This window comes from Falco cherrug, chromosome Z, assembly GCF_023634085.1.
Source record: "Falco cherrug isolate bFalChe1 chromosome Z, bFalChe1.pri, whole genome shotgun sequence".
Taxonomy (NCBI): domain Eukaryota; kingdom Metazoa; phylum Chordata; class Aves; order Falconiformes; family Falconidae; genus Falco; species Falco cherrug.
In genome coordinates this window covers 27537657-27561518 of record NC_073720.1, presented here as the reverse complement: position 1 = coordinate 27561518, position 23862 = coordinate 27537657, and the positions used below count along the sequence as shown (strand labels likewise).

The 23862-nt window shown below is 39.7% G+C and overlaps 2 protein-coding genes across 3 annotated transcripts; one reads left to right on the top strand and one right to left on the bottom strand.

Annotated features, from left to right (window-relative positions):
- Positions 1-449: 449 nt before the first annotated feature.
- Positions 450-19051, bottom strand: GFM2 (GTP dependent ribosome recycling factor mitochondrial 2). 2 transcript variants are annotated; one of them, XM_055699745.1, is made up of 21 exons: positions 18933-19051; positions 17923-18012; positions 17338-17422; positions 16158-16203; positions 15660-15757; positions 14515-14640; positions 14040-14128; positions 12771-12859; positions 12480-12540; positions 12199-12384; positions 9155-9235; positions 8239-8387; positions 7581-7721; positions 7400-7499; positions 6054-6243; positions 4173-4249; positions 3548-3686; positions 3216-3401; positions 1959-2074; positions 1524-1706; positions 450-1059 (listed from the first exon to the last, which is right to left on the bottom strand). In XM_055699745.1, the coding sequence occupies exons 2-21, from the start codon at positions 17983-17985 to the stop codon at positions 931-933; spliced, it is 2334 nt and encodes a 777-aa protein (XP_055555720.1). In that variant the 5' UTR covers positions 17986-18012; positions 18933-19051; the 3' UTR covers positions 450-930. The 2 variants fall into 2 exon arrangements, with proteins under 2 accessions (XP_055555720.1, XP_055555719.1); XM_055699744.1 differs by lacking the exon at positions 18933-19051 and adding an exon at positions 18758-18879.
- A 14-nt stretch (positions 19052-19065) lies between these two features.
- NSA2 (NSA2 ribosome biogenesis factor) lies at positions 19066-23548 on the top strand. The gene is made up of 6 exons (XM_055699750.1): positions 19066-19197; positions 19374-19561; positions 20592-20742; positions 21063-21242; positions 22421-22613; positions 23270-23548. Exons 1-6 carry the CDS (start codon positions 19195-19197, stop codon positions 23335-23337), a joined length of 783 nt encoding a protein of 260 aa, XP_055555725.1. The 5' UTR covers positions 19066-19194; the 3' UTR covers positions 23338-23548.
- Positions 23549-23862: the final 314 nt, after the last annotated feature.

Sequence of the window (23862 nt, the reverse complement as noted above, 5' to 3'; positions counted from 1 at the left end):
ATAGCTTTCATTAGAAAGAGGGATTCTACACTGTTAAGTCCTGAAACTTGATGCCATGGTTACTAATTCCAGTTTCCTTACACCTTCTAAAGCTGAGGAAAAATAAAGCTAAGATGCTACTTAAATAAAGAGCGAACTATTTTTTTATTTCCAAATATCTTGTAATTTTTCACTTCATTTGTCATTGTAGCACATAATCAGATAATTGCAAATCAGAACTGACTTGTAACACATAGCAATTCAGAAATGTTACAGGTTAAATAAAAAAAAAAGTCAAAAAAATCCTCCCTCAACATACTCCAAGGTGGTAGGTAGAACTCACCGTTCTGGGAGACTTCTACTTTTCTTCTGTCTTTTGCACAGACCTCAGGCAGAAGTTACACCCAGGCCTGAACTCTGGTACAAATTTGTTTCTAACAATACAGGAAGTAATACTTACAGTTGTACAGTTTAAAATGCTTATTAACCATATTCTTTTATTCAGAAAAAAAAAATCAAGACAGACCACCACAACTGTAGTTACTTCATTTATAGACATAAACTTCACAAACTTTGGTTACTGAAGTAAGAAACAGTCCTAATGGCACATTAAGGTCCAATTAATGCTCATTTCTATGGAGAGGATTTGCATCACTTATAGATATCTACAATGATAAGGTAAGAATTTGCAAAGCAGCAAATTGTGGTTGCATCTCTGCTTCAGCTGCTTTGCAATTACAAGTTTGTGCCAGAAGAACAGTGTCTCTTAACCTTCCCTTGGACAGTTAAAAGCAGTCTGCTCATACAGCTGCTCATTCACAGCAGTAAATTCAGCATTTTGCCACAACCAGCTGGTCCCAGAAGAACACACTGGTGTACATAAGCAGGCTCCTGAAAATATTTAATAGGGAGGACAGAAAATACCGTCTTCGTTCTACAGAGTAAAGCAAATCACACCAAGCCCATCCTCCTCTGAAGAAGTGCGCTTTGCTCTTGGCTATTCAGGGCTTGGTAACTGGCAAGCTCCAAAGTGAAGGTTGCTGAGCCTGATGTTAGAGAACGCAAAACGGTTGAGTAGCCCTGGACAAAATGGACAACACAAGTCAATTTAGGATAAAGGGAAGCTAAGTTAGCACAGAAAGCTGCTTAGGTTGAGGGGGGAAGGGGAACATCAGAAGTATACTGCAACATAAAAATAAACACAGTAAGTTTGTTTTTATAATATTACTGTATTAAGAGTGCAATACATTTATCAGTCAGCCTAATAACATACTTTTTAAGCAACTACTCTCTGTAAAACCTGTTTTAATAGTGTTTACTACTCCTCTGACTTAACAGTTGAAAACATGCTCATTTAACAATGTGAATCAGGCACACACACTACTAGATTTGTGGGCACTTGCTTCAGGCCTTCAGTAATCAAAATACAATAAAAAACATACAACCATCCACAACAACAGGAAAATTGAACTGAAGCCTGATTATTTTTAAGAATATAAAAAAATATCAATTTGCATTTTACCATTAGTAAGATAATCACATACCATCATTTCTGCTAGTGGAACAGCAGCAACCACAACTCTGTTATCTTGACGACTCTGAATTTCCTGAATACTGCCTCTCCGCTGTGCAAGGTCAGCGAGTGCTACACTGAGATGATCTTCACTTACTGTGATTTCTAGATTCATCAGAGGCTCCAGTACTTGTATACCAGCTTTTTTCAAAGCCTACATGGAAAGGAAGGATAGTTACGTTTACTCCCACACACACCTTTTTTTTTTTTGTTAGAAAATTGACATAAGTACTTGCATAACTCAAGCTAACACTGCCTCTCAGATTCTCTACTTCCAAAAGCTATGAAGTCCCCAGCGAGGGCATTACACTGTCAGACTAGAACAACTTCCAGATATCGATAACACACGTATTTTCCCAGTAGTGTAGCATGCTACTGTGTTCAGCATCTTACGGTTTCACTGTACCTTTTGCATGCAGCGGGAGACACAGGCTGATAACATGGTGTGGGACGTGTCAGGATGCACTGTCAGCGACTGCACTGTCACATCTATATCCTGCACTGGGAATCCAAGCAAAGGTCCTAGGAAAAAAAAAAGAAAGAGATAAAGTTCCCTAGTATGCACATTCATACCACCGTTAGCAAAAATGAAGTTATTTTTTAATACATTGCAGTATGTAAAACTTGTCTATTGAAACCAAAGCTCATCTGAAACAGTGAAAGCTTTTGTTTAACAAGAAGCCAGAATATCTTGTATTTTCCTTTTAAACACAATGTTACCACACAAAACCTGATACTAACCCACTACCAGAACTGCAGGGTTAACTATTCCACAAGGGCTGAACCACATCTAGTGTCCCGGGTAGGTTATCTCCCTCCAACGCAGGACTTTCAGCCAGACCAAAAACTGTATTAGATCAGATGGGACACCTGAACCACGTCTGAGGAAAAACACATCCTATATGGCTAGAATTTTTATTTATTTATTTAAAGCATTTAGTGGCATGAATTTTAGGCTGGAGACAGCATCATTCTGAAGTTTCTTCAAGGAGCATGGATAAAACACACAGTCAACACTCACTCCACAGCCAGAGACAAGAGATGCCTTCAAACTTAACAAAGCAACATGGAAAAAACACCTCATGCTTCTTCTAGAGTAATTCTCATTTATCAGTCCATTACCTGTTAATTTTGTTGTAAGGGCAAAATTTTTCTTTGGCCACAAGTTATTAAATATTTTTAATCACTTTAAATTCTCTAGAAATCCCACACTTTGCAGTTAGGTAAGGCTTTTTATTGTCTACTTTAATGGATTTAACGTATTTGAAAATAAAAACGTCAGTGACTCTAACAGAAGTGGTATGCACATGTTGGCTTCCCAATCCATTTCTCTTACATCACTGCAGTTTACATGATGTCATCAAGCAAACGCCTCATCTCTTATACTAGATTAAAAAGCAAACCAAAAGAACCCCAAGCTCACTGTTGAATGAGAAGAAAACCTTAAAACCAAAGGCATGCTGACTTCCATTCCTGGCACAGAGAAAGGAGCATTTGGCAAATTTGTAGTTAAGGAAATTTTAGAATTTTCCTTTGCATCTAATGTTAATATGTACTATCTTTTAGTTTTCAAGCTGCCCAGGAGTTTTTCCTCCTAGAAACATACTAAATTGCTTTTTACAGAAATGTTAGACCAGTATAGCTGTCGTAACACTTTCTTTACCTTGAATGCATGAATTCATGACTCCATTTTCTATAGCTCCTTGGAGTTCTTTGGGTAGTACTTCAATGACACTTGCAGCATACTTGATGACAGGTTTTGTCATTGCTTTCTCCCCCAACCTGGGCCTCACCTCTAACTCAGCAGTTACAAAGTGTCGTTTATCTCCTACTGTTTTGTCCAATGTATCTGCAGAGGGAAAAAAAAGGCAAAACAACCATCTGTGAAAAAAACTTACTCGTAAAATTCATCTGAAAAGTTCCTCATAAGATCCTTTAAAGTAAATCAAGCTACAAAACCAGAAACAAGATGTTTCTTCCATTCACCCATTTTACCTGTAGCTTGGGCAGCATTTAGGATGGTTTCTCTGTATGCTATCTGAAGAGGTCCCAAATAAGTCTCAATTCCATATTCACGTTTGATTCGGTCATGAATGATCTCTATGTGTAGTTCTCCCATGCCACAAAGAATAGTCTAGTAAGAAGAGAGTTAAGAGAGAAAAGGAAAAACATGCAAAACTCAGGTTTTAACACAAACTGTTTAAACAAGGACTTTCATGCTCTTAATAGTCTCTTAGAAATATTTCAAATTTTAAGGAGCCTAGACTGCTTTAGGTCACCTGACATAAACACCACAGAAATGAGAGGGTAATTACCAGTACAGAGACCACTATAAAAAAATGTCATCTTACATTATCTTTAAGACTGATTCAAACTTTTTTAAATACAGAACTGTCAAAAACATGCAGAGCACAGGATGATTGCCTCTACTTGTAAAGCACAAGTGCACAAGACTCTATTTTAGTTTGATACACAGAACTTTGTACGTATATGACACAAACATTTAGAGTCCTTTTAATGTAAGAAAAGCTCAGTATACAAATGAACTAACTGAAAGGTGGTCTTGACAGTTTTAAAATAAAGCTTGGTTATAAGGTGAGCAGTGGAAGATTCATCTTACTTGTCCTGTGTCAGGATCTATCTTCACTTTTAAACTTGGATCTTCACGCTGAAGGCAGCTCAATGCGTTATCCAAGTCTGCACGTAAGTATCAAACAAGAGAATTCAGTAACCTGAGGATCACAAGGAATGTCTAAACATCACTTTCCTCATAAGGTCAGATTCTCAGAAGGAATCAAAAGGGCCTCAGAGAAGCACAGATTTTGGCAAAGTCAACTCAAATCACAAGCAACTTGCATCTTCAATTCTCAAAAAAAAATACCGCATGCTACAGAGCGCTTTAACTTACTAAAAATATTATTTTCAGAGTGATATTTTGTAGTTGTATGAAGACAGAACATAACCAATAAATGCTTCAAGTCAGTAAAAAGTAGTAAGAAAAATTTTCAACTAACTCTTGTATGACTTGCTTAAATATTTGATTACTCCAACATGTGTCCTGGTTTCAGCTGGGATAGACTTCTTCTCAGTAGCTGGGACAATGCTCTGTTTTGAATTTAGTATGAGAATACTGTCAGTAACACACTGATGTTTTAATAGCTTCTAAGCAGTTTACCCTAAGTCAGGGACTTTTCAGAACTGACCTGAACTAGCCAAAGGGATATTCCATACCATAGAATGTCATCCTCAATATATAAACTGGGGGAGTTGGCCAGGGGCTGCCAATCGCTGCTCAGGGACTGGCTGGGCACCGGTCAGCAGGCGGTGAGCAATTGTATTGTGCATCACTTGTCTGCCTTGGGTTTTCTTTCTCTCTTTTTGTTGCCTTTCTTTCATTATTTATTATTATTAAATTGTTTTACTTGAATTATTAAACCGTTCTTATCTCAACCCATGGGTTTTACCTTTTCTTTCTGATTCTCCTCCCCATCCCACTGTGGGTGAGCAGAGTGAGCAAGCAGCTGTTTTGTACTTAGTTGCCAGCTGGGGTCAAACCATGACACATGAAAAGGTTCAAATGCAAATTATTTTTTGTGATTCCCCATTATCTTAACTGCTGAGGAAAGGAGGTACAGAATGATAAACTCACAGCTGAGGCTGCATTTATCTTACACTCTTCGGCGAAAAAACCACCCAGACACCACGCCCACCCCCCCAAAACTAAACATCCAGATTCCCCCAGAACAGGAACACCTTATAACCCAGTGCCTCAGCCTGCAGACATGTTGCTCCAAATCCGCATTCTACCTTGTTCCATTCCATCATCTACACTGGTACTTATCACTCCTCCTCTTCACACTCAACCAAGCTCAGTTTTGTTGGAATGATGATAGAGAGTTTGAAGTATGTATTTCCAAAAAGAGTCAAATAACCAAGTTCTCTGGTACAGATTCTTGGGAAAGGCAGTAAGATTACAAGTCACGCTGCACAGGTGAACCATAACCAGACACACAGAAGTCTTGGGAAGTGAAGACTTCTACACCATAAAGTAAAACTGTGAGTGCCAACTGAAAAAAAAACCAAACCCAAAACCACATTTCAAGGTTATTTGCACTCGGAACACTATGTACAGCACACCAGCGAGTCTGCAACAAAACTAGGCATGACAGGAGGAAACGGAAGTGCCTCCATCTCTTCTCTAAAAATGAGGAACTACTACTTTTTTAGATTCAAAAATTAGAAAAAGTTCTAGTACTAGTACTGCTTGACATAGTAATAGCAAATAATATTGACAACCACAACCTAAAATGTATCTTCTTTGCAAAACGCCAAAAAGGCCCTTAGTAGATCACTGATTGATAAGATTTGTGCAAGTCACTCATGTCAACCAGGTGTGTATGGATTGGGGACAAGCATTGTTCCTTACACATGAGAACATGGTAATGCTTGAATACCTCTTTTGCAAATATGTTAATCATATTCTTCAGTAGTTACGTTGTACCTTGTTGTTTGGCCACTGAAGGAGGTTCAATTGTGCAGAAGAAGACTGGGTCAGGGATCTCAACACCTGCCAGCAGAAGGCTCTCTATGTCACTGCTAGACCTCTTCTCTCCCCCAGCATCCCTTCCAGCTTGGCGTGCTGCAGCTGCTGCTGAAGCCTTTGACGACACTATGGTATCTCCAGTGGCACTCTATAGATCAACACCCAGTGACCCAGGAGACACAGAAGAGAGGATGGTATATGGAAGAAAAATCCCCAAACCAAATAGAAAAACCCAGAACCACAAACCCTGGCCATTTCTCTTCCTCAAAACCACTTGTGCTAAACTCCTTAGTTATAAATAAATAATTATATAAAAAATAAATATACTAATACATGTAAATATATAAATAAAATAAATAATAATAATTAAAATATTTATTAAAAAAGTAAAAAAGCCACCTACTGTAACTTCTCTCTTCAAATAACTAAAATTACCTGAAAAGAGGAAAACCTGCGCTCAGATTTAAAATAACATTTCTTTGTCCAGTTCACTGCATTTTAAATCTTAACTTACCAGTCAAGATATAAAGCCACAAAGAACGGTATTGGTAAATGAAAATTTATGTTTATGCATGCCAAAGTTGTTTACATTTTAGAAAATCTATGCAAATGAGATTATGCAGCCTGCTCACACAATAAAACACCGAAGGAGTAAACTAAAAGAAGCAAGCATGAAATGAACTTATTTGAACTGAATTAAACTGTTGCTTTCAGGTAACTTATTTGGAATATCACTGTCCTTTCCCACAGGAGGTGTCTCCATGCCACTGCATTGTATTTTAAGTGTTACAATATTGATAGAAGCTCAGAACCCTACTGAAATACACCTTCAGTTTTCAGTTCTTTCCACATAATCAGCACTACATCTCCCACATCAATTACTGACATTTGTACATTGTAGTACCTCATTTTAGAGGGAAGTACACGTACATGTACTTCAAATAAAGCAAGTTTACATATATATTACAATAATCAAAACCACATCTGAGATACAATACCATAGAAGTAGCAAACACACTAGTTGAACAAGCTCCCTTTCAAGTTGCACCAGGGGAGGTTTAGATTGGATATTAGCAAAAAGTTCTTCACCGAAGGGGTTGTCAAGCATTGGAACAGGCTGCCCAGGAAAGTGGCTGAGTCACCATCCCTGGAGGTATTTCAAAGACATGTAGATGTGGTGCTTAGGGACATGGTTTAGTGGAGAACTTGGCAGCCCTGGGTAAACAGTTGGACTTGATGACCTTAAAGGTCTTTTCCAACCTAAATGATTCTATGATTCTTACAGAATTAGTATTTTGCATTACCTGTTTTAACCCAACAGCAAGGGCAATGTTGCCAGGCATTAGTGATGGTATTTCAACCTGCTGATCAGCAAAAGGCAGCAGCAGCCGGCTCATTCTCTCCCTGAAAAAGAAATTCTTGTATTAATCGGGACTTTAACAGACATTCCAATGCTACACTAAACCACACCCCTAACTTACTCACGTGCAATTTTTGTTAATGTTATATACAGCTGACTGAGGTTTTAGTGAACCTGAGTAAATCCGAATGAAAACTAGTGGTCCACGGCATTTATCATGGAGAACTTTAAACGCTAGGGCACACAGGTCATCCTTGTACCACTGTCTGCAAAATAAAAAGTACAACAAAAAGCATTCTTGTATGATTAGTCCACTCAAACTTACATTTACCTAAATTTCCGCTCATTTAAGAAGTGATATGTTTGTTATTGTAATATTAATAGAGACAGATTTTTTAAAATAATTCATACTAAAAAATATTAACCTAACCAGTTTCAGCTCCAGTAGGACATATAAGATATCATGTGACTCGTCCAATACTAAAGATGATCCCTAAACCCCAATTTTGTAAAATGGCAATATCCTCAGATTAAAAATAGATTTTAGAAAACTAATATGCAACTTCGACAACTGGAGATAAATGCATACAATTCCAGTAGCACTGACCAAAGCAGGTTCAGTAGTCCAAGTGTATTTTCATGTTCACACATCTCTATTGGTATTTAATACCTAAAACCAGTAAACATCTTTAAAGATGTGAATGCTTTGTTAATATTTTTCATTTTCTCCTTTTATGCTTTCCAACTTATTTTTCCTGACCCTCCTTTTCTCCCTGTACTTACAGAAAGTCATATGAACGCTCATTAGGTGCAGGCAAGTACATAGTAACAGCATCCAGTAATGGCTGCACTCCTTTGTTCTTCAGTGCACTACCACAGAGTACAGGTACTGCTTTCTGAGCTAGCGTGACTCTGCGGATAGCAGACTGTAACTGCAAAAAGGAATTATCTTCTGTTAACATGTGAACTACAATTTGGCCTTAAATTGCATTGCAGCGATCAGATATTGCTAACAAATCCCCAAAAGTTAAAAAGTACATTTACAACTGTAACTTCACTCATTCAAACTGCTTTCACTGCTTTTCATGAGCTCCAAACCATAAATCCAAATGTTTAGATGCTAAATCACTGCTTTTAAGATTTCTAAACATTTCATGCAGATCTGCACCTGTTCTTGTTTTTCTGACAGTCCTTTTAATTCAGAATGTTGTATCTCCCCATTTTCAACATGCAGTGCCTGAAGATCCAACCAATTCATAGCAGTTGAGATGCTACTTCTGTTAAGAAGAATCAGCAGCTTGTACACAAACTGCACTAAGTCTATCTGGAAATTTCATTCACCTTTCCATAAACTCTTCTGCAGCAGCCTAACTTAAAAAACCCCCAAACAACAAAACAAAAAACAACAAACCACCAACCACCTTCCTGAACAAAGGTACCCTACTTTTACTCATGCCTAGCATGTCTGAGAATCATAGTTAGCCCATTATCACATAAAATTCATACTAAAGCTTGAATATACTTTGTCCTAAATTCACAGTACTGTAAATTCACTACAAAAGCTAGTGTGATTTTTTTAAAATAAAAAAATACACATCCGCAAAATCATCATCTGCATGTGCCAAAAGGAAGAAAAATGCAGCCCTGAGAATAAGAACTTGCAAGAACTTGTTTATAAATAATGAAATTTAAAAAATACCTTGTCAGCTGGTATTAAGTCTAAATTTTCACTATATTCTCCTAGAACCAGTTCAGCAAATTCATCATCCAGATCTGCAACCTTCAACAGAATAGTTCTTTATTATTTGGCATATGGCAGTTTCACAGACAAGTCACAAATCTTAATTATTTAGGATATATAGCTAAACAGAGCAGGAACAAAGCCTTTAAAGACATCAGATCATAAACCCATACCATGGAAAATTATGGAAATGAAGGTTTCAAGGAAGGATGGGGGACAGGGGCAGGAAACAAATCAACTTATAAAGCTGCTGTCAGGTAAAACATCAGTGGGAGAGCTTGTACTTCTCCTCGAGACTGAAAAAACCTGCAGTCATACAGTGACAGCCATGAAGGGTATAACTGAGTGTATTTCAGATGTGCAAACAAGGCGAAGTCTAAAGTATGCAGCAAGTAATCTTTATGAAACAACAAATATAGAGCTGGAAAAACCAGACAAGCCTTCAGGGCATTTTGACCTTCTTCACGTCAAAGGCTTGTAGGTCCAAGAGCTGATCTGGTTTTCGAGCTGTACCACTTAGCTTGACAAATAACTATTCTTTAAACCTCGTTTCATATACACTCTTGCACTGTCACAGACTCGGGACACCCTACGTGCAGCAAGGCATTTTGCCCCTCTAGTGGCTACAACAACCGACGACATGCCGAAATGAATTGCTGATAAAACAATTAGAAGTCTAATCAAGCTGATAGTTACAACATGAGAAAGGACAGCTTTCATTTATTTAAGTGAAAGCAAAGTGTTCAAGATGGCCAGTATTCGAACTACTAAATTTTACAGTGTTTCTGATAAGAAGTGTCCATAGTCTAGAAAGCATATAAGAAAATACTTCACAAACACAAGGTTATTTCAATTATCACACTACTGGTCCACCTCTTCCTGCTTCAGAAAAGGACCAGAAACCAAAGAAAAAAAAACCAACATTGTTCTTACAAACCCTTCTGTCTGACAATACATTTCTGAAGATAAATGGGAGTGTTACTACTCAGCCTCTTAAAACCAGGAAATTTTGAAAAAACATTGTTTATGGGTTTTACTTGAACTCAGAGCAATATAAAATGGATATCTGATTCTGATATTTTAAAGGAATCATAGTGTTATTCGAAGTTGTATGGAGGGCAGCCCTTTCAGCAAAATGGATTGATATCTGAGATAGACACAGTTGTTAACCTCCCACGTTTTTGCTTATAAAATCATGCATTCAAATGTAATCACTACAACACTTTTAAGCTGTATATAAGCAAACTGAATGTAATAAGGAAAACTTTTTACTTGGAGAGAGGACTTGCTTAGTCTCTCAAGTATAACCAAATCTTCCAGTATCATCATGTCAATTACACAAAATAATGTGGGACCTTAAAATGCCAGTGAAGGGAGAAGAAAAACACTCTGGACAAACTATTTCAAATGTTCTGTACCTTTGAATGTACATCTGTACATTCAACAGGCAAATTATTATTTTACTTCCATTAATCCTTCCATTCTTCACCCCTTCTAAACTGTCAGCTGCGCAAAACCTGGTAGCAAGTAGGTCAAGTTTCTGTCATCTTTCCTAGTTTCAGTAGGACAATATATGCTAAACAAGTATTTATACCGTTCTTTCCTCATCTCTCCCATGGACTTTTTGGATGGATCTGGAACAAGATTTATGGTGTGATTCAGCTGCCTCTCACACAGTATTTAGTGCCACTTTGACCAGCCTGCAACACCCCATCCCGCTTCCAGCTGCCACTCCAGAAAGGTATGGATATCCTGCAGGTTCTGAGTCACATCTACCAGGCCTTGTGTGAGTGCCCCACATATCTTTTGACATCTAAAACAGTACAAGATGCCAAGTTAGCCAACTGACTGTGAAATTTAGCTTTCGTCAGTTCCCTATTTATAAAGCAGGGAGTATTTTCCATTTTACACATGTATTGTACAGCCAGGGAGTCCAATTCTCTATATTCAGCATATTTTGCCACCACATATTAGCATTTACAAGGTGCATTAAGTATCTGACAGATGGAAAGGAAGCGAAGAAAATCTGAAATGAGTTTGATAAGGACAAATGCATAATCTCACACCTAGGACAGAACAAATCCATGTGCTGATACAGAGTGGGGATCAACTGGCTAGCAAACAGCTCTGCAGAAGTCAGCCAGAGGGTCTTGCCGGACAAGTGAGCTTGAGTCAGCAGCATCCCCTTCCAGTGACGAAGGCTAACTGCACACTGGGCTGCACCAGGAACAGTATAGGCCAGGGAGCCTCAAACTTTTTAAACAGGCGGCTGCTTGGTTTCCCCCCCCCCCAACCCCCAGCGGAGTGGGGGGGGGCAGGGGGGGTCTGTAAATACCGGGGGCCAGACTGAGGACCCTGGGGGGCCGTATCTGGCCTGCGGGCCGTAGTTTGAGGACCGCTGGCAGAGCCAGTGGACTGGGGCAAGTGGTTAGTACCCTCTACTCTGCACTTGTGAAGCTGCATCTAAAACACTGCTTCTACGCTCCCCAGTACAAGAGAGACTGACAAAGTGCAGGAAGTCCAACTGAAAACCACTGAGATGGCTGGAGTGCAGCTGGAGGGCCAGAGAGACAGGCCTGTAACTCAGACAGGCTATGGCAGGATGTAAATCCATCTCTTACTACTTGAAATGGGGTGGTGGTGGGCCTGCCTCAGGGACAACAGAGAGTGCCAGATTCTTCTCAGAGGTACACAAGGAAAGACAAAGTACCACTGCTGCAGGTTGCAACCCGGTAAATTCCCTTTGAACAAAAAGAAGTATGTTTCGCTACAAAGATAATCAAACACTGGGACAGGCTGCCTAGACAGATTGTAACCATCAACCTTAAAGACTTGAAAACTCAAGGGAACAAGGCCTGAGCAACCTGACCTAATGCTGAAGTCAGCTCTGCTTTGAGCAGGTCACTGCACCAGACACCTCCAGAGGTCCCTTTCAGAGGTCCCCTTTTTACAGTTCTAAAAAACAGTGTTAAATATATTATATATTTACTTTAGAACTTTACTTGTTCTATTAAGGTATTTCTGGCATCATGGACTTCTTGGAATAGGTTGGGATCATCAGCCTTCAGCAGCAACTTTCGCTCAAAATTTTTTCCATCATCCAAATCAGAAGTAGATTTCCAAACTATTTGTTCCTTAGTCACAACATCAACCAGTCCTCTGAAGGTCTTGGCTTCCCCAATGGGCAACTGCAAATAGAGTGCTGATTTTAGATAGCTCCAAAAAATGACGAAAGGAATTCCATTCAAAAGAAAGCAAATAAACATTTAATTTCTAGGCTTACCTGTAAAAGCAAAGGTTTCGTCTTCAACTTTTGTTCGATACTTTCAACAGCATATGTAAAACTATATACAAAAAACAGATACTAAGTTACAAAAACTTAATGGCATAATAGGTTTACCATTCCTTATTTACTGCAAAAATTACTCCTACAATTACACAAAAATACACATATGCATAATCAAAGATGTATATAATAAGTATTAACATAACTGGCTTGTCTACACTCAACAGCAAAACTTATTAGATACATTCCGTTACAAAGTTTTTATTAATGATTACAATAACAAAATACCTTGCCCTGGTTTTGTCCATCTTGTTCAAAAAGCAAATTCGTGGTATCTGATGTTTGTCCGCTTGTCTCCACACTGTCAGAGTTTGGGCCTAAGGCAAAAGACAAAATGGAAACACTAGTGCCAACAGCTGAACTTATACAGTCCCCAATACCGCTGAGGTACTGGGTTCAGAGGACAGAAAGGAACTGTGCTGGGTGTGTTGTGACAATCCCATTGTGAACTTCACATGCAGCTTTGTCTCATCTTACATCTCACCTGCCATCATTCCTCCTCCTTCACTAAGGGCAGACAGGTATACGGTCAAAGGAACACGGGAGAGAAACTAAGCATTACAGGGGATATATACAGAAAAAACTCAGTCATGTAGAGACCTCAGACTTTATTGACAAGCTACTTAAGTGTACCAGGCAAGCATTTCTGTGGCTACATGTACAACTCTAAAAACTACTGTGGTTTTGCTAGTAATCTGTGTACTGCTGAGCCACTTATGATATGCATTGTTATTTGAAAGTTAAAACAGGTACATATGAAAATCAGTTCCGATTCAGAAACAGTCTCTTATCAACATATGGAAATAATGCAAGAATTTCCTACACAGTTTTAGCAAAAACACAAGCAGATCTGATTGTTTTGTTCTTGGGTGTGGTGGGCTGTTACTCAGTTCAGGTTCAGGTTTATATATGACGGCACCTGAATTCTAAGTTAAATAATGTGACTCACACTGATCAAGCATTCTCTCATGCCTCATCTAGGAAAAAGGGATGTCCCATAGAACACCACGATTTCACAACATGTAACTTTTCTACAGGATTGAACATTAAACCATCCCATGCTACGAAGTCAAATTCCACCTTTTCTGCACTATGCCCCAAAGAGCATGTTAAATAGGCTGTTGGGGAGGGAGAAATTCTGGCTCAAATTTACTCATTTTCTACATGAAATCTGAAAATGAGAAATGAACAGATATTTCTTTCCATTGGTACAGGTAGCCAGAGGCATTCAGCTTAATCAATGTGTATAAAGGACAGCAACAAAACAAAAAAACACCAGACTTTAATGGGAATCTCACCTATTCGCCCCTTATTACCATGGATATCCCTGTACAGTACAGAACTTGAAATTAAATGCTCAGCTTCTTGAAGCTGAATTTTGATCAAAGCATCAAAAGAGATAATACTGAGCAACATCTCTGTGCTATCATTATTATTATTTTGGTCTGATTTAAGTCATTACACACAAAAAAATAAATATCTACCAGTTATTTTTACCTCAACACCAGCTGAAGCATCAAACACCGCTACTGCTCCATCCAGGACTCTCAAGCAACGCTCAACTTCCACTGTAAAGTCCACATGACCTAAAAAACAATCTTCCATTTACACCATCATAATTCAAACAGGCAACATTAACAGTTTTACATTTTTAAGTTTTACATTACAATTTTTTTTTAAATCATGTCAAAACAGCCCTGTCTTTACCTGCAGAGAAATAACACCCATCAGTCCTTTAAACACAGAAGACTGTTACACTGCAATCCCAGAGCTGAGAGCAATTTAGTGTGGAAATGTCTGAGTTCACTTTAAACAAACTAGATTAGGCACCAGAAAACAAAGCTGAACAGAGCTCAGTATAGGCCTTTTCACTGATGCAATTAAACCAATTAAATATTGCGCTACGACATTCTACGACATCCCACCTCATCTACTCTCCTCTAATAATATGAGTACTGCTAAAGTGTAGTACCTGGGGTGTCAATCAGATTGATTCTGTAGTCCTTCCAGTCAAATGTAACAGCAGCAGACTGAATGGTAATACCACGTTCTCGCTCTTGTACCATAAAATCTGTCACTGTGTCCCCATCATCAACATCTGTGAACAGGAGGCAGGACTACAGTTAGGTACCTAAATTATTCAAAAGCTGAAATTGTCTTGGAATACAGACACTGAGAGAGATTTGGAAACACTGTCCCTTTTATATAAGCTATGAAACTAGTCTTTTTCAGAAAATTGTAATGTCAGCCAATTTACCCAGGCTCCCTTTCCAGGGAACAAATGCTCTGTAAGTCAAAGACAAGCAATTCTAACAACATTTTTGTTGTTCTTAATCATAACTAACACCACAAGAAACTTAAAAACCAAAGCAAAGACCAAAATCACGAACAAACGACAGTTTTAAATAACATGGCTCCACTTACTGTATCAACGTGACTGACATTTTAAAATTTAGTAATTAAAAGGTAATTAAAACTAAACTGAAGTCAAAAAAACCCCCAAACAATTAAGATGTTGAGTTTTACTTCTGTTTTTTCTTATTTTCATTAAAAAGAGAAGCAGTTACAAATTTTTAAACAAGCAGGCCACCAAGTTCAACCACTCCACAAGCCTAACATCATCTACCATTCTCATACACAGTAGAGAACAGGAAATTAAATTCAAAAGTCAAGAAGTAGCACAAGCGGAGGCTGCTGTGACCCCTTCAACCTTGACGAAGTTTGTGAGAGTTGTCGAATCAAGGAATTCTTCATGTGCTATGGCTTTCAAAAGAATGGTGACTTTTTGTTAATCTGGTTTCTTTACAGGTTAGGAAAGAACTGAAGGAACAGCTTTACCAGAAAGGCCAATAAGTAGCAACGAAAACATGGAGATACTCTAATTAAGTGTTAAACAAAACATAATGCACTGAAACTAAAAGAAATATATGAACCTATGACCTCTCAAAATACAAATGCCTTAGAACATAATGGAACGTGCATTAAAATGAAATTTTACAGAGCACAACTTTGGAACAGCTGGCTTTACGCTAAGTGTAGCAACCTCTAACTGCGATGCATGTTACTGCATACTATTAAATCTCTCAAAGCTACTGAAATACAAAAAATACTCCTAACCTCCAAGTGTTCTTATGTATCCAGAATAATACAGCATTCTCTCTGTTGTCGTAGTTTTCCCTGCATCAATGTGGGCCATAATGCCAATGTTTCGGATTCTGCATGAAGTGAAAACATTGCTTTTACTGCGATTTTTTTTTATTCATTGATACTGTTATTTGTATAAACAATTACTACTGACTGAGAATAGCATACCAGATGAATAACATTTTCCCTCTGTTGCATATACAGTATACCTTCTGATACTGAAGCACATTAGTATTGAAATTGTGAAGTCTTGAAGTTTTGATGAGGTAAACAAGAGACAGTCCAAGACTTCTCTGACACCAAAACTCTTACATATTGAAATGTCAGAAGGCTAAAAGTAAGGAAGTACTAATTTTAATTTAGAACATGCACATGACCTATGCACATAATGGGCACGCAACCCCTGACTTTTTATCACATCAGTTCCTTTGACTGCCAGTTACATCCAAAAAATAAGCTAGCATGACATACCTGGATATATGAGGATTAATGACAGAATGTAGAGACTTAATATCTCCTGGAGACAAACAAAACAAAACAACACAACAATCTGTAAGACTGATCCAAATGTAGAAATTATAGATTTTAACAAAACTAAATATATTTCAGACAATTACAGAAAAAAAACGATTTAGAACCACAACTCATGACAATCTGTAATTTTTAACACCTCAGATATGTACATCTACAGATATGTACACGTTCATTTTCAATAAATTTCACTCTCTCTCAGATAAAGATAAATTCTCCAGAACAGCTGTAATTTATAAACAATAGGGAAAAGCCAACACAGAAAAGCATCAGCAGCACAGCAAAATCTTACTGTGCAGGAGCAATAACAAAACATGCCACAGTTCAAGACAATTCTGATGATGACTTTCACCTGAACCAGCTATTAGGTAACAAATTTCAAAAGTCATTTCTTCTTTAAACACTGAAGCTAAGACAGCATAACTCTCAGGGACAAAATGCAAACTGACCTAAGTTAAGAAAACATGGTACTGAGGAGTTTTAAATGCGTATTTTCCTGAAAGATATTTCCTTTCTCATACCCTGTTTAGTTGTAAAATAAGCTGCCAAGCTAAATTTTTATGAAACTAACCATAATTCAGTAAGCCCTGGCAACGCCCCCAGAGAAGGTATCGCTTCCCTTGGCTGACTGGTGTCTCAGCCACTCCTGCAACTGGAGCAAGAGAAGGTTCCAGAAGTCCTGGAACTAAGGCCAATAAATAGGGGCATGTGCAAGCCTCTGGGGTGCTCTCCACACTGAACACCCCTGTTGGCAGGTCTGGGGCTGGATCCAGGACTGGTGATCTCCCTCCCTCTTTAGCTCTAGCTTCTGAGTCACTCTCCCCTGCCTGCAGGTGGGATGTGACAATTCTAGCACGCTTCACAACTCACCTGACTTCTTATACATCTGTATCTTTTCTTTCTCTTATTTTCTAAAGGCTTTATACCATACATCTACTGAGAAAAGAGCAGCAATACGAAACACCTCTTTCCAGTCCCTGAACCTTTTAACTGTTCTGTTTGTGCTTCAGACACCAAATTCTATAAATAATGACCAAAAGATAAACAATAAAACACAATTTAGAAAGTATTCTCACTCATTTTTAGAGTAATCTTTACTATTACAAAAATAAACTTATACCTGGTGGAGAACTGTACTTTCTTAGACTGCAGTCTTGCCATGTTACGCTTACGAGTCTCATTTTTGTCTTGCTGAAACACACACGCTTAAAAGGGAAAAAAAACACAAACCCATACAGAATACTTATCACTATAAATAATTACTTCGTAGCTACATTTTTGCCAGCTGTAAAAAACTAAACTGAAAAAAATATCTACGGGAACGGATACTGTTGTTGGGTATTTATATAAGCTCAAAATACCAGCAATTTGGAAACAAGAAGCATGAAGTTGGTAGCACCGTGGTTTAAATCAAGTCCAATCCCAATGTTATTTGGGAAGTCCAGTAAAAATCTGTGATGGCACCAAAACATGCTGTCAGTAGCCACAATATTTTAAATAAGTCCAGTGATTTGTGTCAATAATATAACTTTAACAATGACTTTCAAATTCTGACTATGTGAAGTCCAGTTCCAACATGAAATTATATCTTCAGTTCAGATTACTGAATTGTAAACCAAAACCAACAAAAGTGTGTTTACTCTGAGTAACCAAACTACTTCTTTTGCTCACAGTGGCAGTATCAAAATTTGAGGAAAGAGTTTACCTCATTGCACAGACTTGATGACTTGAATGCGTTCACCGAAAATTTCCTCACAAACCTCAACATTCTGACTCCTGTACCTAAATCTGTTCCCTGCCAAGACAGGTAAGGAAACATTGTACAAAACATTTACATGGAAGTAATATAGCTACCGGTCATAAACAAGTCATGAAACTTTGCTATTTTTCAAGTTAGATCAGGTTACTATTCTTCACATTGCTGCTTTGCAGGTTAAATCGGTGTCAGATCTGTAAAAAATGTTATTAAGCCCTAAAAATGCCGCTTAATGCATGCCCACAAACACTAAATGTATTTCTCAAAGAAATCTGTGAACAATAAAGCTGCAAATTCACCATCGGAGTTTACACTCGCGCTCAGATGAGCTCCAGGGTATCGATTACCAATCACTGGAGCATAAACAGGTCTCCCGATTTTGGAGGAGGAAAGGGGGCAGGGAGAAGCACGTATTTGGGATAGAAACAACACAAAATATTAAATACTATGCGCTTTCAAGCGCTGCCAAAACCACTGCGACACAGAGGCCAAGTGCGAAAGTTTCAGGAATAATCCTAGCCGGCTGCGCTTTTTTTACGGAGGCGATGTCCAGCTCTAGCGACCTTACGCTCCGCGGCAGTTTCGCGGCGAAGGAAGGCGCCTGCGTGCAGGCCGCGCTCCGGCCCCCGCCGCCGCGCCGAGCGGGCGGGAGCGGCGCCCTCACGCTGCCCCTGACGAGCCGACGAGCCCCGCCGCCGCCTCGGCGGCCGCTCCGCAAACCGGCGCTGCCCTCCCTGCCGTGCTGCGAGCCGCCGGCACGTTACACCGCCGGCGCCCGCGTTACCTTCTGCCTCCGGATGAAGAGTTTTAACGCGACCACGCTTGGGCGGTCGCTTTGGGCCCAGACCGGGCGCCGGCCGCGACGGCCACCATGCCGCCGGAAGGCGCTCTCCTTTTTCCCTTCCCCCCCAGCCCCGGCACCTAGCCGCCCTCCCCCCGTTCCGCCTTCCCGCCCCCACCTGACAGACCCAGGCGGCAAGACAAGACCCTCTCCTTCGATCTTTCCCCCTGCGTTTTTCCGCTCTTCGCGGCCCCGCCAAGTCGGAACAGCCGCCCTTGGGGGACGCGGACCGTCGCCCCCTCGCCGGCAGGAAACAAAGTGCCGCGGGGGAGCGTTTCCAGCCGGGGCCGCTTCTCGGGCGGCCCGCCCTTTTCGCCGAGGAGGAGGCGGCTGCGTGGAGGCGTCGGTGGAGCGTGGGGAGACGCCGCGGGGCCTCCGCCATGGTAAGGGCCGGGGTGGCGGGGTGGCATGGGGGCGGTGGCGGACGGGGAAGGGGGTGAAGGCGGCCGAGGGGGCCCCGCGGTCGGGCTGCGGCCCCCGTCGGGCCCCTACCGTGTGTCCCAGCGGCGCCGGGCCTCGGCCGCTGCTGCCCGCTCACCGCGCTGCCTTGTGCCCTCAGCCGCAGAACGAGTACATCGAGCTCCACCGCAAGCGCTATGGGTACCGCCTGGACTACCACGAGAAGAGGAGGAAGAAGGAGGGACGCGAGGCTCACGAGCGGTCCCGGAAAGCCAAGAAGATGATCGGGCTGAAGGCCAAGCTCTACCACAAACAGCGGCATGCTGAGAAGATACAGATGAAGAAGACGTGAGTACCCGCCGCTTCTGTGGCGCCGTCCAGTCATCCTGACAGCTGAAGGATGAGATGAGACGTTTCAAAGAGCTACTCATTACTTGGAAAAGTTCTGCTTCTAAACAGCACTCGGGTTGTAGGAGGGTGTGGGTTTTACCTCAGCGAAGACATTTCTGATTTCCTCAGTGGATAATTCTGCTCCTAAAAGCCATCCATAAGATAATGCATTAATTAGCAATAGCAGTGACTAATGTAGTTATGACACAAACATGAATGCATTTACTTAGGTCTTTTACATCAACTGATGTATTAGTGTAGCAGGAGGCAGCAGGCATTCTCACAACAGTGTTAATAGGAACAGTACAGTAACGTATGCAGTATTTGGGCAGAACATGAAGCTTGTATTCCAGGATAATTGCAGCATAGGTAAACAAAAGCATTTTTCTGAAAATCTCTTGTTCAGAAACTGAAATCAAAGCTGTTAATGGTATTCTCTTTTATCCACCGTGGTGTTCTTGTTGTTTTCCAAGTGTAGATAGTTATTTTCCTCTGCTACTTGTTAAAGTATTTGGCTTGTTAAACAGACCTACAAACTAGTTATTTCCCCCTAAATAGCCTCAAAATTAACAAAACACAACCTCTTTTATGCACATGTGTTCCTGGTATTTGTACATGCTGCCATCAAATCGTGGAAGAGTAGTAGTTTGTTTTTTGTCAGAGGAAAATTTCTATCTCTCAAAGTGCTTGGCTACTTGTTTTAAGTCATTCAGAAATCCTTGAAAGTTGCATGTCTTGTGTTCTTGCCTTGTTGTGAATTGGCAAGCTTTTATGCGCTGTGCAGCCTGTCAGTTGTTACATTAAGTGAAACTACTAGTTTACCTTGAAAATTATTTAGGATTATTCCTCAAATATAAGCATGTACTTGTTTACAAATATTTCTTAAAAGAAAACTTTGAGCAGACATGAGCTAAGTTAAAATACATAAACACGAACATTTCTTTTTTTTTTCCCCCCTGCTTTTAATACTGGTTTTCTTTCCTTGTAGCATTAAAATGCATGAAAAGAGAAACACAAAGAAAAAGAATGATGAAAAAACACCTAAAGGAGCTGTACCAGCATACCTGCTGGACAGAGAAGGCCAGTCCCGGGCTAAGGTTCTCTCTAACATGATCAAGCAGAAAAGAAAAGAAAAAGCCGTAAGTAATTGTATTAAAATTCAGATACTTACAATTACTTGTGACAGTGACCACTTTGTGTTGCTGATGCTCAGGTGTCTTATAGCCTAAGTAAAACCTGAATCCTTGAGTAACTGAGTAATCTAGGACAAAGTAAGCAGATGCAATATCTTGATTTTCATAACTTGTAATTGCTAGTTAAAATAAGTAGCTATGAGTTATATAAAAAGTATGTTTACCACTACACTCTACATAAATTTTATTTTATGTTTTGGTTGTCCCCTTTCATTCAGCAATGCAGCATGTAAGATTACTGACTTTTTTTTCCTCACCTCTTCCAGGGGAAATGGGAGGTTCCTGTGCCAAAGGTCCGTGCACAAGGAGAAACAGAAGTTTTAAAAGTGATACGTACAGGAAAGAGAAAGAAGAAGGCCTGGAAGAGAATGGTTACAAAAGTTTGTTTTGTTGGAGATGGCTTTACGAGGAAGCCTCCTAAATACGAGCGATTCATTCGACCAATGGTAATGTTCTCCAGCCTTGAAGAATATTGAAGTAACGATTATTTTTACTTACTACTTTGAGTTTCTGTGGTGAGGAAACTTTCTTCTGTGATAATGCACTTGATTACTACTGATGCAGAACATTCCTTTTAGTTCCCTTGCAGAAACCTAAACTTCTAATAACTTGAGGGTGGGGAGATGCCCCTGCAGTCACAGTCTCTGTTGAAATCTCTGCTCTTACACCCATAACTGAGATGGTGCCAGTAAGTTAGAGCTACGAGTTGTCTAATTAGCATGGGAATGTCTCTAGCAAAAGCACTTCGAATAGGTTTTAAAGTTGGAGGCTTCTGTTTCAAGCTACTGTGATTCTGTAAGCTGCAGAAGCCAACTTTGTTGTAGGAACTCATGAACTCCCTCCTCCTGGCCTGTTAAATAAGCTTGCAGCACAGTTCAGACCGTAGGCAAGGGGAGTGCTGTGCTGTGTTCTTACACAGCTGCAGGAACAGTGCCTGAACTCTAGCAGCCTGGCAGTGCACAGGAGATAAAACTAGATTCACTAAGACTGTGTAATTTTTCTGTGAATAGCTGTTCCTGTTTCCTCACAGGAATCAACAGAATCACTACGCAGGCTGTGTGTTGGATCGTACTTCATTACTAGTTCAACTAGTTCAATTACTAGGTCTTACACAGAAGCCTTGGATAGATTTTTATTGACACAGAGAAGTTTATGGTACTTGATGGTAAAGTACCCTTTATGAAGCACAGGTCATTAGATGGAAGGTGCTGTAAGAGATGGGTATTTAATATTTCACAATATGTGAAGTGTTTTTCTGTTTTACAAGAAAAAAGGAAAAATTCATAGTCTTAAAAACTAGTAGCACTGTTAAATGTGTTACCATAAATGTCTTATTTCTTCATGAAACAGAAGCCATCTGAGGTAACAAGTATTCTTGTACAAGTATTAAGAATTGACGTCCTGAATATATGCGTGGAAAGCTTTATCTTGCCACTAATCAGGTTTTTAAGCAAACCTGGCATTATGTAGTAGGCATTCAGTATTCAGTATTCGAAGTTGTTTCATTTTTCCCAGTGTCTCAAAACATCTAAAGCTGAGGACATAATGCTTAAAGTGTTAAACTAGATTAGTCATGAGGGCTTAAAGCAAATATTAACTCATTCTGTCACTCCTTATACAACAGGGCTTACGTTTCAAGAAGGCGCATGTGACACATCCTGAACTTAAAGCTACATTTTGCCTACCTATCCTTGGTGTAAAGAAGAATCCTTCTTCTCCTTTGTACACAACACTGGGTGTAATTACCAAGGGTACTGTCATTGAAGTGAACGTGAGTGAGCTTGGCCTTGTGACACAAGGGGGCAAAGTCATCTGGGGTACGTAGTTAAGCTAGCTGCTTTTAAAAGTTTTCAGTCTTCATTGCCTGAGGTATTGTTAAGACAACATCCTATAGTCATAATTGATCCATTGTTAAATGTTAGGTTTGGGCTGTAGCAGAAGCAACTACTGGGCAACTCTAAAAATGCAAGTTTTCCGTGTTAATCTTAGGCTTTCTGTTTACACTTTCAAAATCAAATTAGGTGAAGTTCAGAACAAAGATTCAGTTTGTTTGCCTGTGTCTCAGATTAAGCAATGCTACAAGTCTAAAGACCTATCCACGTGAACAATTAACAACTGTATTATGTTTTTAGTGGAAGTTCTGTGTAGAAGCTTCTTTGTAGGATTAGGCTGACTTCTTTTAACAGAGGGGTTGACATAGACAATAGCAGGACCTCTGATGTTATTTTTTTGTTCACCCAGAACTCTAAATGGTCCATTTATAAAAAGCAACCTGCAAAAAGTTATTTTGAGAACTTAAGTTTTGCAGCTCAGCAGAAGATAGATACAGATTTCAAAATGCATTTCAATTTTGGAACAGGAATTCCCTACACTTAAGAGACTTGTGGATTGAACTTGCAAACATAGAAAAATCTAATTAATTATATGAACTACTTCAAGCTTTTGTAGACATTTAATTCCCTTTTCTCTCTAGGGAAATATGCACAAGTAACAAACAATCCAGAAAATGATGGCTGTATTAATGCAGTTCTACTTGTTTAAGTTGTGTTTGATACTAAGCATTGGACGTGGGCTCCTGCAAAATCAGTGGTTTCAACAAGTTTGCAAGATCTCCGGAACTGTCAACCGTTCAAGACCATTGACCCCAGAGGCTGGTGAGGAACTTAAACATGCCAGAAGTGACTGCTCAGGTTTTAATATGTATTATGTTTGCTCAGCTGAACGATGTCCAAATAAAGTGTTTCAGTTTTCATGTTTTGCTGATGTGGTATGGATTTGATTAAAATTTGTTTTTTTCACAGTGTTTTCACAGTAGTTTTTTGGCTTAGATATATTGTGTAAAAGCTTAATTCAGCTCACACTCCTACTGATGGGAGATACAGCCACTGTTTCCCGTGATGGCTGCTGTAACAGCTAAAGGTGCAGAAGAACATGCTAACTCGGGAGCTGGAAGAATGCAGCTAGAATCTTACTGCAGACTGACAACAGAAATTAAGCACTCAGTTTGATACTTGCCTCTGTAGAAGCATGGACGTGAGAACGTATTAGGAGCATGGGGCTGCAGGA